This window comes from Nyctibius grandis, chromosome Z (genome assembly GCF_013368605.1).
Source record: "Nyctibius grandis isolate bNycGra1 chromosome Z, bNycGra1.pri, whole genome shotgun sequence".
Lineage (NCBI taxonomy): Eukaryota > Metazoa > Chordata > Aves > Nyctibiiformes > Nyctibiidae > Nyctibius > Nyctibius grandis.
Window position 1 is genome coordinate 89,650,840 of NC_090695.1, and position 16,634 is coordinate 89,667,473.

Genomic DNA, 16,634 nt, shown 5'->3' on the forward strand with positions numbered 1-16,634 from the left:
CAGTAAAATAGAAAGAAGTCTTTAGAGTCTGAAAAACACTTGGCGCTTAAAGGAAAGCCTGCAATACAGTGGGATTGCAGGTATTGTACTCCACAGCACCACAACCTCCCTTAGCGTCACCCAGAGATAATATCTGAACTGCAAGGGACTCCATACTCTACAAAGGTGTTCATCATTAGAACATTCCTATTTCAAGCATCATAGGGGCTATTTGAAATTATTCTTTACAAGACTGGGGATGTAACATGGGTCTTCATTTCTGCCTCTGGGAACACTCCTTGTGTACCATCAAGCAATTTTTGGCACAAGATCTGAGTTTAAAATAAAATATATATTTGCAAACTTGTTTATTGATGGGTTTGTATATATCCAGCATAAGTAGATACAATCTCTAAAGGCAGAAAAAGCCATCCTACGTAGGGACTTTCAGAAATTAAAAATTCCAGTAACTAGTTTAGTACCTGAGAATAATGTAGAAATACTTGACCAAAGAGATACTAGAATTAGAAATAATATGACAATATTAATGAAAGCAAGTGGGAGATAGATAGATATATAAGGATGATGTACTAGCCTTCTCCACTGACTGCAAGCATTAAGATTAATAGCTATACTGGAATAACTCATCTATTATTATGCAGTAAAAATATACTTCTCTCACAGTCACCCAGAACATAGTTGCAATAATCAAAGGATTTTGTGGTAACTAGAACAGTAGCTCCTTCTTCTGTAGCTGGTAATGGAAATGAAGTTTCACAGCCAGTCTGAGGTTTTAGCAAGCCACAGTCACTGCAAGTGCATTCTTCCACTGAATACATTAATGTTTCACTTTGAAGTGAGTGTCTAATTCCTTCTGCATTCACACTGCTTTCAGTATTAGCCTTGAGAATATTATTCAGCTCCACAGAAGAGTCTGTAAATATACAGAAGTTAATTTAGTACATACATCACGCTATGCCAGATAGTTCGTAAAGATCCAAATTTCATTATGTTCCAACTATGTTCCTAACCTTAGTGAAAGTTTTAAGATACAGTGAAAGTTTGAAGATGTAGCTACACATGATAATCTTTTGTTCTGTGACATTATACCCCCTATACTTCAGGATAAGCATTTAAGTAATCTAACACATATTTTCCCATCAGTTATTATTTATTGGCTGAACACTCCACAAATATTAGTATCTGTAAAATGTAAAAATAACTTCATTTTTTTCCACCTTCCCAAAATATACCACATATGCTTCTCACAGGCTAGAATATTAAATAAAATTATTTAATGTTTTGTAAGATGGAAAGCTAATATTGAATGAGTATCCTCTACCTGGGCAGAATTCTTTTTGCATTCAATGAGAAGAGGATGAAACCCTTATAAAGATCTTTTGCTATTGAGGGTTCATAAATGATTTCTCAAACACCAGCAAGTAAGCCAGGTATGAATATGCAACAAAACAATCCTGACATGATCCAGAACCAACAGAGATTGCTGCTTTTACAAGTTATCATCATCTGGATATTTTATTCCCTAATAACTTTAATAACTTCACTGAGACTATTTGAAGAATACAAAACAATCCAACAGATAGTTATCAGAATCTGTAATACAAATTATACACAGAATTTATACATGGTAAGACTAGCTAGAATGTACAATGATCTAAAGTTATTTGACAAAGAATCTTATTTGTTCACCTGTGTTGTTCAGTTTTTCTTTTAGTTGCTTTAGGTGCTTCCATTTAAACAAGACCATTAAGGTGAACAGAGTGAGCATTAAAATTACTCCTAAGCCCAAACAAATCCAAAGAACTCCACTTGAATCAGTACCTTATGAAATAAAAGAGATGCATTAAATTAATTGTAAACAATAACCAATGAACAGTAAACATGTCCAACACATAAAACTACTTCTGTATCAAAGGAGCAATTTCTATTTCTGTTGAGTGACAGCTCAAACTAAGCTTTAGAGCTTTAAAAATTGACTTTTCTTAACACACATACTCATACAGGACACTGCATACATCTAATATTTTTGAGCCCATATATTACTCTGATAAACTCTTTCCAGGTTTTAGATTTCTTTAAGTTTTTGTGTTTACAATTCTATGTAAAATACAACATGGAAATGCCCAGCATAGCCACAAAGTATTGCAGAAATATTACTTACTCTTATCACAGTAGCTTTCACATAAAGGAGGCGGTGTACTAGAACATCGAAGATGACAAGGCTTACAAGAGAGCAGCAAATTATCAAAGTATTCATTTTTGGGGCAGTGTGCCATCAGGGTCAGTAATTGCGGAACTGGGAAGCCACAGAAATTGTAAAAGAATGAGGATCATCTACAAAGGGCTTTTCAGTTCTCAGTTTTAGCAAATCTAAGAACAGCTAGCAATAATAGACTTCGATCACAGCTCTACTACGCAGTATCACATTAAATAAAAAGGATTTAACTCTGAGGCCCCCAAGGAATTACTGTTCCTTTTTTGGCAATTCACAATTGTAGAAAAACTGAACAGCTGCACCACCATGATTTTCAATGTAAATTCTGTCTGAAACAGAAAATGGTTATTTATAGAAGACATTTCTGAACAGGTGCTAAACATTACAAACTAGAAAAGCAAGAAGACCTCCAAACAGGATTTAATAGTAATTGTTCTTGTCTTTAGAATTTTGTGGGTTTTTTCATGGTGATGGGCCACAGTAACTACGTTTTCCTATAATATGCAAACTATGCAATGCTCACTTTTTGTTCTTTTTGTCCCAGTCCAAGTAGCATAAGATGAAAAAAACAGAGGCAGGAGGCATAGCAGTAAGGAGATACGACCAATTCAGTTTCTAGTTTTGCCACTGACTCACTCTGCAACTTCAGACAACTTCCTTCGTACCTGTTTCCCTGGATGGACAATAATATGTAAAACACATAAATGATGAAAGAATTACTTTTTGTAAATGAATGGTTTTCTGATTTTAAATGAGATACTGTTAAAGTGCAAGTTCAACAATTACTTCATAATTGTGTTGTACAAAATACATCCAAGACCTTCAGTTATAAAGGAAAGACAAAATCTAGAGATTCAGTCACTGGGATATTGCTCCTCAATTCCAAATTAGCCTCATTTATCTAGTCTGTTAGGTTCTGGTTGGCTTTTTTGCTTGGTTCATTATTGGGGTTTTAGCCGGTTTTTTTTGCTTATAACCATAGTTCTATAAGAAATTTAATAAGATCACATTCTAATTGTGAAAGAAGAGCTATATAAATATTTTACAATTTTGATTCAAAACATTATCTGCATTTTTCCTTTATTTTTCCATAATGCAGAACTGTCACTGTACAAAAACTACGGTACCCAGCATGGGAAAATAGGTGGGCCATAGAGTTCATCCTTGTGGTAGAGGATGTTTGGAAAATGTTAGTCTTAACTTTGCATACCTGCATGGGTAATATTTATCTACTTCACCGGAACAGTACAAAGTAATTTTATTAAAATTCGCTAAGTGCTTTCAAGGAAAATTATTAAACCCATGCAAAGTATGAGTTATGCACTCCTGCTCTACTTAGTGCTGTGATGTATCCTGCAATTGATGCATATTGGGTATGATACGGTACTATTCATAGAAACTGTGAAGAATGGGCTTAAAGAGAGAAACGTTGATCTAAAAGCAACAAAAGAAATAATAAGATACGTCTAGAATGGGTATACACACTGCTTATAACATTGCTTCTCTATGCCCACCATTGCTATACCCAAATATGATTTCTAAATTCCAGGGAAAATGTACTGAAGTTGTCAACGCAACAACCATTTAAATTAATGCTTGACAGTGAGAATACTTTCTCTGGTGCAGTTGATGCAGACATGATTTCATCCCTGAAACTTATAATCGCTTCTGAAATGTAAAGTGACACCCTTAAAGAACCTTCTGGAAAGACAACCAGATTTATAGCTCAGATTCTTCTGAGGTTCAAAAGAAAGTCTGAAATCAAACTTCAGGCTTCTGCACTCTACTAAAGCAAAGAAAAATACGTCATTGATAATTAACAGGTAAGATACATTCCCAAAGATATTATTATGCAACAGATGTCGTGAATATTTTTTAGAAAACCAGATGGCTCTCAAAACATTGCTCAAGAATTTTTCAAACAACTGTCTTAAATAACTCACATGAGTCTAAGGTAGCCTGGACTGAATCTGTTTAGGATGGCCTGATGAAACAAAGAGGTATAAGTTCATGATGTGGACCTATGTTTTCCTTTCTAGATCACAGTATCTTTCTGGATGATCTGAAAAACAAACAAACAAACAAACAACAAAAAAAATAATACCATTTCAGTGAGGTGTAAGATATACATTCTGTTTCTAAGTTTGAAACTCATGTGATTAAATCAGCATTGCTTTTCTCAAGCAGATTAAGCAGCTAACATTTGTGGAAAAGTAATTGAAGTTTTGATATGCTCAGTAAAAAGAACCCATAGCTGCTGCTCTTACTGAGGTTGTCACTGGTAATACCAAGCAGTTCAGAGGGGTAGTGGAAGCAAACAGACGATGGTAACTTTGTACAGTTTTATGTCCTCAAGATAATGCACATTCTTCCCCTTTCCATAACCCTCTGCACATGTTTTGACAGAGCAACACTGACAGTAGTTTGGAAAAAATTACATAGACTAGATAATAATATTTAAAACAAACAGAGATTCTGAAGGCATACTGTAAACTCAGTGCTGTTATGTAGAACATTTTCAAGATGATCTGTCGATGCTACACAAGGAGCTTCACCATAAGGCAGAGATGCTTCCCAGTAGATGTGACCCAAATATAGGACTGCAGGGAAAATTATTAGAGAGGAGTGTAAGACTTGACATTACTTTGTGAGACAACTAACAATGAAAGGAACTACAGGATATAACTCCTACCATAGGTAGTATTATTAGTCTTCACAACTATTTTACTTTTTGCTGTTAAATTCTTTCCTCTGTTTTCCTAGTCCAGAAGAAGTGCATCTGTTTTTACTTATTGGCAATGGCTTTTCTTGTGTACACAAAATACCCCTCTCTCCAAACCAGCATGCTGTCGTTGTACTTTAATACATCTGCTGTATGATATGTAGAAATGTTAATATCATGATTCCTAAAATATTTTGTCACTCAAATGTAATGAGCTGTATTCTAAATTCAGACTATTTTGACACAAAAACCATTCATGTCTAATTAACAAGACTGGTCCGTGGGTCATCAAAGATATGATTAGATTATAGACAGCTAAGCTGATTAAATGTCTTGGTGTTAGTGAAAGGAATAGACCTCCTCTTCGCTCTACAGTATTCTGAAGCACAAGGAAGAGCTCTGAGGCTTACCTGACCATGTGGCAAGCAGCTTTAATTTGTTAATCCAGTCAGTTCATAGAGTTTTACTCCCTACGGCCTGGAAAAAGGCCAGAAACAGAAGAGAAAAAAAGATAAACAGCTGATTACCTAGTGCGGATGTGAAACTAAGTCACCACGGAAGTATAAATTTGGTGAACTAATGCACCCATGTCTTCATTTAAAAAGTCCTGTCAAACTCTTAAATACAGTAGAAATTAATTTATCTCTAATTATTTGATATTGTGTATATGGGATCATAAGATATTGTGGCAGATATGCTCATACTCTCTATAACTAGTTGGCCAGAAACAGTTTTCCTATGTAGCTAGTTAGAGTTCAAACACATTTATCATAAGACACAGAAGTAAATACAAAGAATCTTTTCATCTTTTCAGTCACACTCTAGGAAACCTCCCCTCGAGTAAAAGGCTAAATACAACTCATTTCATCAGAACTCTGGAGAATACTGCTGTCTCTTCTAGCGATAATTTTCCTCCTACAGTTGGACTACTATTTCCCAAAGCTTACAGCCTTTAGAGATAACGAATTCTTTTGATAGATGTGCCCCAAAACACAAATCCTTGATTATTAAGCAATACATTTTTCACACATAGGAAACTGGGGAGCAATGATAGTAAAGGGTCTCTAATGTGTCATTCATATAAGCAATCACCATACAAGTCACAGTCTTTTCTCCTTAGCTACACAGTTTTCTTGATGTACATACTGACAGAACAGAGGCGACGAATGGTAGAAACACTATGAGGAATTACAGTTGTGATGGCCTGTTGCCTTTGTTTTCTGCACATCCTAACATTCAAAAGTCCTGCTTCCCAAGGGTCTGAAAGCAAGCATATACCAGAATATCTTGATAAGCAATAACTCCCAGTGATAGGCCTTGCTACACATCTAAAACACACATTATTTCAGCATCTATGTCCTGTGGTTCACCTGCTGTTTTCACAGACTACGTGAGATTCCCCAGAACTTCCGAAGACAAGTATCTATAGAGCAGTTTTGAAATTACATTTTGGTGGACCATTTCTTATCTGCCCGTGCCTCTAAAAAGAATACTACGAATATTTATTCTCAAAGCAGAAATTAATCCAACGTAACTGTTTCTCAATTCAGTTAAGCACTGTGTTGTTCGCTCTCAAAAACAAGTGTCAAACTGTGCCAGAAAAAGCTAACAGTAATTTTGATAGGAGGAAGTTAATATTAAAAAAAAAAACACCTTTAAGCACTTGTTGAGAGAAGTGTACTCTACCAAGTGGCTTTAATATGAGAGATGTAATACCTGAATTCAGAAGCAGTTTATAAAGTAGAACATTGGATTCAGCCAACCAATGAAACAAAAAACAGAAGCATTAAGAATAAGTTCATTAAGTGGCATAAAGATTAGGATATTATTACTTAGAAACTGTAGTTACATTATGTTAATAATTTATCCACTGCCTTGTATAATACACATTAAATCCTCAAAGCGGCACATTATTTTGTTACCTGTAGACTGCACACGCACACAAAAAAAAAGTGTCTGAGATGACTGGATACTGATGGTTCTCCTACAGTGATATTTACCTTTAGGGAATAATAAATATATGACTTATTTACCAGTGAAGTTACGTTTCAGCTTTTTTTCAGTTATGGGATTTACAGGGCTTACATTGGCTCTCCACATAGAGTTACATGTTCATACTAATAAATGCTTTCTCCTTGTCACTTGATTTTGCTCCAAAAGGATGACAGGAATTAGTAGAGTTGTACAAAACAGTAAAGGATTTATCAAATATAATAATCGGTCATTTAACTGAAAACCCACAAAATGTGGCCAGGTAGGTATTTCTGCAGTTACATTACTGTAACTTAAGTTCAAAAATTCCCCAAGATAACCTCTAAGAATAATATAATTCAGATGAGTTAAGCTGGCCTGCTGGAGCTGACATCTTTACAGAGAGTAATGGGAAATAAATTTAAGAAGAAAAGTGTCAACTGAGGAAACAACAGAAAAAAGAAAAGCAAAAAACAATTCTCAGATTTGCTTCTAAAATATTTCAGTCTGACTCGAGTGACACCCAGGGACAATTTATAAAGACCAGTATGAAATATACTTCTTCGCTCTCCTAATGTGATTATCGGCCACTGACAACTCCTCTCTGAACTTCAAATCTACATCTAGAAGCAGTAAAACATGTATTTGTTGTTTAGAAGAATAATTTTAGCATACTGTCAATTCTACTAGGGTATCAAACTACTGAACAGGATTTCAAGAAATCAAATAATTTTTACTGGTGAAGTGAGTACAGCTAGGTACCAACACAGCGCAGACCGGGAAGTAGTATTTTGGAGCTGTACGTGCGCACACACACCCTCTAGATTTACAACCTTCTACCATGTGAGCAGAAGACCTAGAGTTACATGCTGCTTTGGCAGAATACAGGCATACTGAGCACCGAGCACCCAGCTAGAGCATTTCCTGCCGTGAACCCAAATAAGACCATTGGTTTCCTTAAACATCTGGAGAAGCCTCAGACTCCCAGAAATCCTTGTCAGTGCCCATTTTTAACGTGTTAAATTGGTATTACTTATGTGACAGAAATTAGTCACCTGAAGAAGGTAAGGAGAATTTTGTCTGTCCCTATTTAATTTGAAAAAAGCTATTGTGAGTTTCAACACTGAAATAATAAAATGAAAACTCTGACCAGAAAACCAAAGAAAGTAATACTATTATGTCAATAATTAAACATAAAGATTGAAATTCATCTCTCACAGCACAGTAGCTTAAGGTCTATTTACCACCCATAACTTCAACAACAAAGCTTTGTTCTGACACTGCTTTGGGGTTTCTCCGTTTATGCTTGTGCCAGCTTTTTTGCCTGACTCTAGTTCAGAAATTCTGCTGGCATAATTACGTAGCACTTACCAAGAGAAAGAGGGTTTTCTGCGAGGACTATTACATTCCCTTCACAAACAACATTAGCTAGGCTGACAAAGGAATTCTTCTGGCTGTATAGTTGCTTCTACATTGGTCATTTTGTGCTGGCACAGCTCTTCTGGGTAGCACATGTAATTTTTTTTCCACTCACTAAGGGAACTGACCTACACTGTCAAGTCTTATAGTACAGGCTTGGTCTGAGTCCTCTCCAATTCTCTAAAGCTATTTACAGAAAAAATACGAAGAAAAAAAGTCATTTATAAATCACCTTATCACAACAATCCTAAAAATCTGAGAGATCAATGTACATACAAAAAACCCAACACTTTTGCTTCCCCAAAGTTACTGCACTTCAAGGAACAGCAGTCTTACAGACAGTTATATCCTAAGAAAGTGTTAAAACTTTCTGAAACGGTTATTTTCAGAAATCCATATTTTGTTAAGTGTGTGCTTTAACTGTATGTCTGGGAGGAAATAAGCTGTTCTAGGAATGGGGTACGCACTGCTAATAAACAAAAGGGGTTATTAAGGGATTCATGGTGTTCATTAACTTTTACAAGCTGCACAGAACAATGCTCTTTTTTAGACACAATATTGTTTAATGTCATTTGGGCACAGTGCAAAATCAAGAATAATGTGGATTTTGCCTGTTTGGTTTAGCACATTTTAACTAGACCACTGCTTTGAAAAGAATGATGTTGCTGTTGCTACATCTGGTATATCCAAAAAAGATTAAAGAACAAAACAACTGAAGATAAAAATGTTCCTTAAAAATAGTAATTAAAATAACAATAGTATAAACATTGTCAACTGAATCGCAGATAACTTCTGTACGCCTTACTATATCCAAAGTTTACTTAGCTAGGAGCTAAGTTATGGAAAAGGCTAAGTGCATAGCGCAGAAAAGCAGTGTTAATAGACTATAAACCCTTTGGGGAAAGAAGATACCTTTTCATTTGTCTGACGTTCCACGTGTGCCAACATAGTTATGTAACTACTAAGGACAATACATAAAACAATAATGGTGCAAAGAAGTTTGGATTAAGGTAATACTTGTTAGAATGCTAGTGACATTTTTATGTTGGTGGAATAGTTTTTACAGAATGTAAACTTAATTTTTTTTTCTTCATTTCTTAATGTAAGCACTTATATTTTGTGTTATAAAAATAAACTCCCACATAGTACTATTTTAGTGACTTTGCAGATGGACAAAACAAACTAAAACTAATCGGTGGCATAATGCCAACAGGAGTAATGGAGTTACAACAAAAATAAATGTGCATGAACACCTATGAATGACGTGAAGTGCTTGGCGTACACTAAAGTCTAACAAGAATTTTTCTTCTGATAATTTTAACCAAATTCTCTAGCCATTCAGTATTTGTGGACAAGTTTAGGTAACATACAATTACTTTATTTCACATTCCCACGTACAGCATCACAGTGCCAATGTGCACTCTCTCTCAAGAGTGGGGAAATTGAAATTGATTTAGCCATCCCTATTCCAGAATAATTCCCTGTGCAAATTGCCTTCTCTGGAATAAAAATACTGGCACAGAATAATTCCAGAGTAATTAGTCCTATTTAGAAACAAGCTCACTATTTCATTCTCACAATTTCATAATGAAGTAATTATTTTCTGCAACAATATTAACATGTTAACTAGCTATAGAAGAACAGCTTTAAAAATCCCATGACACTGTTATTCTTTCTTCATAACAATAATGCCATTTTGCTTTAGTCATTACTGAAACTAAAATCTTAAGAGATCTCTAATGCACATAACACTCCCTCAGCTGGAATTCTGGAGAATTAGGAAGGGGAAAAGAAAGCACATGAAAATCCCACATGGAACTAGTTTTCTATTCCCACCTCCCTGGTGACAGACAGACAGCATGTAAAACTTCCCATATGAAACAAAAGCATTATAAAACTCTTACCATGCGTATAAGGCAGAAGATCTAGCCTAGAGATGTTATGGAACCCAACAGTGGACATGGCAACTCTGTGCTTCTCCATGTCAGGGAGTCACTGCAGTAAGAAAGGATGTGAATAAACAGCACATTACATACCCTGCATTAACAACCTGTATTGATATTTTCAGTGCTAAGCTGAACATTTTCATTATCTCACAAAAACATTCTTCTTCTAACACAGAATGAGGTACAGATGAATTTTGTTTGATAGTGAGAACTCGCCTTGTGCACCTGCATTAGACTATAAGCCCCACTTTAAATGCTAGCCACCTTTTGTGCATTGTTTTACCTCTATATCAAGCTACAAGACTGACAGTTTGATGGTATCCAGCATTGCAAATTCTGTTACTTGTCTCCTGCTACAACAATAGTAGCTTACAGCCAGCAGAAAAACATCTCCCGAGAATCTGACACTTAAAAGTTATCATTGTTGCTCAGCCAACGCAGCTTCCCAGCCCCTGAGATTCTCAAATTTGTCACAGGGATCAAAAATATCCTGTTTCCATGTATCAATTCCAGAGAATGTATGTAATATTTACTCTCCACATCCAACAGATTATAGGTGAAAACAAATTTACTCTAACAAAGCAGAAGGTGAATTTTCTAATCAAAATGTTGCTAATCAAGATGAAAGCATAAGAACAGTTGCACAGAGATCTGGATTGTGCTTAACAGGATTTATTTTCAGCTGCTTCAGTATCTTAACTGACATGATACATCCTCACAGCAATCCTACACCTGGCTTTCAGATCTCTAAAACCACACAGTCTCTGCCTTTCTTCAAAATAGATTCCCCCCTGTCTCTAACCTTTCCAATCCTAGCTCAGTCACTGTATACGTCATTAAAGTGATCTCATTCTTCCTTTCCTTGGATGTGCATTCTTTGCTCAGCACATTCCTTCCACGTTAAGCAATCCTTCTGCTGTTTACAACATTTTCAGCTGTCATAAGGTTTATAAACTATGTATAGATTCTTCACAATGTGCACACCTAAACTCCCATCTTTGCTTATTTTTGAGCTTTGATAGCAAAAAAAACCCCACACATAACAAACAGCTTTGATAGCAAAACTACTTACCTAAACCACTTTCCCCCTACTATTTATCAGTCTAGAGGCTCACGGTATCAAAACCACAGAAGAAATTCTGTCTAAGCAGTAAACTGCAACGACTGTCCATTCAAAGAGAGGCACCTTGAGCAAAGAACTAGCTAGTACCCAACTTACAGGTTTTTCAAATCTGAACAACAGGCTAACTAAGCAATAGATCACACAGCTGAGAACTCTGAGCCTCCAATTAAAGTCACCTGAAAAAAAGGGATAGCACTTGGAAAAAAGAAGACCTTTCAGTCTTTATTTCTAAAGATATACAAGCAAGAGAAAGAAAAGTTGTGTATACACACAAAAGTGAGAGACACATGGCCATCCTGGAAAATAATGAGCTGAGCATATGAAGTATTTGAGAGGTAAGGAGATAGACACAGAGAATTATAAACTGGTATTTTGGTGTATGGATCCATGTATTTCTTTTGCTATCTAAAGTAAAAACAATTAATTTTATGCCCTTTTTGAAGCTTGCAGTATGTGCTTTAACTGCTCCAAATGAAAGGCTTTAACTCCGGATTGGAGACCTCCAAGAGAAGAATCCAGCTCAGAAGTACTCATCACCAACCCACAATGAAATGTGTAACAGTTGCTAAATTCCTTTGAGGATGCCCCTTTGCAAGCTTGGAGTAATTCTACAACTGGACTGTGGAAGACAGCTTATGCTATGGTGCTATGTGTGGAAAACCAAAGAAGACATTTATTTGAACCTTTTCCAATCAAATAGCTTAAAATAACTTAATGCAAGACAACAAAAATACAGCAATTATGTGAGTGTCCAGCAGAGGGACAGTAATAGGTCAGAAACAGCATTTGTTAAATAGCAAGGTTAGAACAAACAAATCAGTGAAAAGATGTTTCCAGGACAAGATATCTTAGTTTGGATCATACATGGTCTTGTGCAAATAGAAAAGCCTCTTTATAATTCACTTATACTTCCAGGATCACCAGCAAAGCTTAGGATAGACTTGGCTCTTGAGAAAGCCATCATGCTGAAACATGGTGTGGTTTTTGTTCTCTAGTTCTCAGCTACATCTCCACAGACTACCTGGAAAGAGAATTTGCCAGAGTTCAAGAATATTAATTTATCATCTCCTGGCACCTAATCAAACTTAAACTAGTTCAGCGTTTTCAGTTCTGTGTCAGGCTTCATTAATATTATGAAAGGGATTTAGAAAAACTCTTACATAGCCTTCCTTCAGGAGAGGTGTATCACTTGTACTTAGGTACAGCCTTAATCCACGTTTTCCACAAAAACTTTCTGGACTCATTTAACTCCACCTGCTTCTTCTAAGTAATGCTAAACTTAATTTGTAGAATGTCTTTTGAGATTGTTCCTTCACATAAGCCTCAGATAAAGAGCTATGCTTCTAGAATAGCACTTTCATAGCTGAGCAGTTTCCTTTTTTTTAAATAATTTACCGTGTAACTCTTGTCTTTTCTTCCTCCTAGGTAAATAACTTGTTCTTTTGGCTCTGTTTTTAAAGGCTCATTCTGACTTCAAAGCAATTCTGAACATCAAGCTACTCATTTAAGTGCATAAATAATGTACATATTTAAATACCTTTAAATTTCAGGGCATGGCTCAGAGTGCGTCAGTTGAATTTCAGCTTGCTACCACACCAGGAAGGGAAGTCTTATTCCCTTCCGGCTCCTCCCAATCTCGGCCAAATGCTTTCTTTCCCATTTTGCAGCATCTTGGGAACTTATCTGATTTCAAGGTAAACTGAGTCAATTAACTCATCACCCAGCACCCTAAAACCACTCTTCTTCCCCCTTAGACTGCTGCTATTTTATGAAGTTTAATAAGCTTACCTGTTGGTGGTGAGCTGTTAACTTCTTGAAGCTGTTAACCTGTTTGAAGCCTTCTAGTGAAATATAGCTTTCTTTTCTGCTTCAGTTCACACAACTAAAACAGTGGTGTTTCATAGTTGTATCTGCTAGGGTGTAAAGTGCTTGTGAGAACCTTCAATGAAAGTCACTACTAAAGTATGGAATACTATTCCTAATATCTTATGAATGAGGACCTCAATTTCACTGCTATAGGATTGACTTACCACAGGCTGTGAAACAGAGGTGAAGCTGCCCTGAGATAGTTTAATATGTGAATACCTTGCTCTCACTAAAAAAGAAGTCCTGTTCCCCATTCTTACTTTATACCAGCTCTGGCATTCGTCAAACACCTCTTAAGAGTTGATTCATCTCAGTAAGACAGGAGGAAAAAGAAAGTGGATTGTTCTGTAGCTAAATGTAATGAGATAGACTGACTCAGCATAGGGTCTAACAAGAGCTCGAAAGCAGCACAAGGACAGGTAGAACTGCGACTGTGGGAGAGACAGTTTCTCTGCACACCCATCCCCACATGTTAATCCTGAGGTGGTCCAGTCTCTTATTTTCTAAGCAGTGCTTTGATAATTTAAGTCAGTCATGATGTGATGATGGATTTATATGGGTGGTTCTCAATAAGAAAAGCTTTTTAGTGTTTATTAAATGAAGAGCTAGTATATTTATTCTAAATGTTTTGATGCAAGAGATTTAAATAAGAAAAGCTTTTAAAATGCTTTAAAACCTCAAGAGAACATGACCAGTTGCATTCAAGTAGATATTTTGCCAGTAAAATTATCATGATTCCACTTGGGTTTTGTTTTGAGTACCAGCTGTTAGTAAGTGGAAAAACAAACTACTAGCCCTGTTAAGAATTTAGTGTTTGAGTTTACACAATTCCTGTGTGCGACACAGCCTGCAAAACAGGTTTGTACACTCTGAAGGACATCTGGCACATTCTGAAATTCTGTGGACTAATTGTTTATATCCTAGCAAGTACCTAGGGAGTAAATACCTGTCAAGGAAGGAAGGAATGCTGGATATGACAAGTAATTCTTTTCCCCCGAAATCAGTGGTAATACACGCTTCCATATCTCTGATCAAACACATATTTGGCCCCACTCCCTGCACCCCCCCCTCCCCCCCAAAAAAAAATTATCACAACTCAGTACTTTAGGAGCTGGCAGAACGAAGCTTCATTTCAAAAATCTTCAAGAAGCCTTTTTAAGGAATGCCAAAGTGTAGGTAAGAATTGCTGCCAACATGTTCTGTGTGCTGGTAATCTTAAGGTAAGTCTTAATTGCTCTGAAAATATAGTACCTGCCTGCAGTTAAGCCTTTCCTGACTTGTCGGCTGTGTCAAGGCTCAAATGAAAAACAAGCTTGCAATACAGCACTGGAGTCATTATAAACCTGAGCTAGTACATGCTCATAATGGCAGTAAAAAGTGTACAATAACTGGCACTCTGTCAGCAGAATTCATGAAGCTTGGTTTCAACTGGATTTTTATCTGTTATTCAACAGTAGTAACCCATGAGCTCCTTTGTTCCTAATGGTGTTACCTTGTTTCCATACTAAATGAAATGTATCAGATACCTACTAGTTAATAAATGTCACCTAAGAAGCAGAGGTTAGTATTAAAAACCAACAACAACAAAAACACCTTTAGTAAGTGGAGAGTGCTATATTGAGGTGTTCCTTATGATACTAGCTGCTTAGGAAACTTATTTCTTACTCCTGTAGCTTTACTTCTAACTGCTTCCTCCACTCCTCTGATAAAAAAGGATCATATCCTATTCCTACTTCTATCCCAGCCCTCAGTGGGACTGCATGTGACTTTTTTTTTTTAACAGAAACATGATTGCCACACACAGCTGAGAAACTTATAGTTTAACAAAATTCTAAATATTACAACAGTAGCACAGGTCAGAATCTTCCTTAATTATACTCAACTTTGAACAATAGAGGCCCTGGCAATGTGTGTCTGAAAACTGGAGAGGAACTCTGCACCAGAGAATAACCAGAGAGTGGCTTTCACAATGTCTTTAAAACTCATTCTTTAGGCTCTGGTGAGGGTAAGCTCTTGGTGCTTGAAGGAAAGACTTCCACTTAGTAGAGGTGTACAGTCTTTCATTGAGAGTTACATGTTTTTCTTTCAAAATTAATTATCTGTGGTGTTGGTGGGGAATTTTTTTTTTGTTTTGTTTTGTAAGTGCTGCCCTGTACACTAGTGTTTTCCCTGAATATGATCAGTTGGAAGCACATTTTTCCATTAACACATGTGCATTACCTGCCATGTAGAATTTTTTGCTCATCAAGTGCATATGCGTTGCTGCTGGTGAGCAGTCAGAAACCATCTCGTTCTTGTGTCAGGATTATGTTACATAAATGCCACTTCAGGAGAGTTTGTGTAGCTCTTCAACCACAACTACACCAGATTTTGTACTGAATTGAGATCTTTACATTTTAGTTCTAAGCCCACCTGCTTTCAAAACAACTCCGTAACCTGCCCTACAGTGTTCTAATATAAATCATGCTTCAGATGACTCAGTCCTCGCATGTGAGCGCCCCAAGAAACTCCCTTCTCCCAAGCACTTGCTTCACCTCATTATAAACACTTATGCTGAACCTTCCAAGACCAAATGCTGCCACAGCCATGTGCAGTGTACTAACCAAAATCTACTCATTTCCTCTGTTCCTCTCCTTCTCCTCCAAATATACTTGACTTCAAGCAATGGTTTTTGGGTTTTTGTTTTTTTTTTTAATAGGTTCTAATAGTCTTACCAGTTAAGGGCCTCAGTACTTGACAAGTCCTACTGAATTTGGCTTAACTGGACTTTTTTTTAATGATAATAACCAAGTCAAAGTGTGCTGTAGAATTGATAAAACTGGAACTTTTAATGCATCCTGCCAACTTATGGCTGCACACGTACAGAAACGTTGCCCTCACCTCACATTAAGAGCAAGTGTGCTCAGAGATCTTCATTTGGAGGTTTACTGACCCAGCACAGGTGCTGCCACTGTATTCTCACTCTGCACCTACGCTTTCTAGGACTAGGTAGGTGTAATTTTGCATAGATAAAAGCTAAAACGAGCACGTCTTCACCTGTCTCCAGACGCTGAGTCCTGAAGGGAGGCAGGAAATCCAATGAGGTGACACCCCCCGCCGGGCCCGCTCTCCTCAGCCCCCGCCGCGCACCCCCGCGGGACGGGATGGGACGGGATGGCACGGCGGCGGCGGGCGGCCCCTGGAAGGGCCCGGGACGGGCTCATCACCCCCGGCAAGGCAGCGTCCCACGCGGCTGCTGCCCGTCCCCATCTGAAACGCCGCTCGCGTGGGATGAGGGCACGGGAGCAGCCATCCGGCGGCGCTGCCCCCCCGCAGCCTGTGCGAACTGCGCTTCCCAGGGGCCTGCGGGGCGGGACACAAGCGCCGCCTGAG

General features: G+C 37.3%; 1 protein-coding gene across 1 annotated transcript; it reads right to left on the minus strand.

Moving 5' to 3' along the window:
- Positions 1-323: 323 nt before the first annotated feature.
- Positions 324-16,547, minus strand: TNFRSF17 (TNF receptor superfamily member 17). The gene is made up of 9 exons (XM_068423662.1): positions 16,299-16,547; positions 10,232-10,322; positions 5,348-5,414; positions 4,703-4,815; positions 4,159-4,277; positions 2,739-2,888; positions 2,162-2,296; positions 1,690-1,821; positions 324-913 (listed from the first exon to the last, which is right to left on the minus strand). Exons 7-9 carry the CDS (start codon positions 2,274-2,276, stop codon positions 624-626), a joined length of 537 nt encoding a protein of 178 aa, XP_068279763.1. The 5' UTR covers positions 2,277-2,296; positions 2,739-2,888; positions 4,159-4,277; positions 4,703-4,815; positions 5,348-5,414; positions 10,232-10,322; positions 16,299-16,547; the 3' UTR covers positions 324-623.
- Between the last annotated feature and the right edge of the window lie 87 nt (positions 16,548-16,634).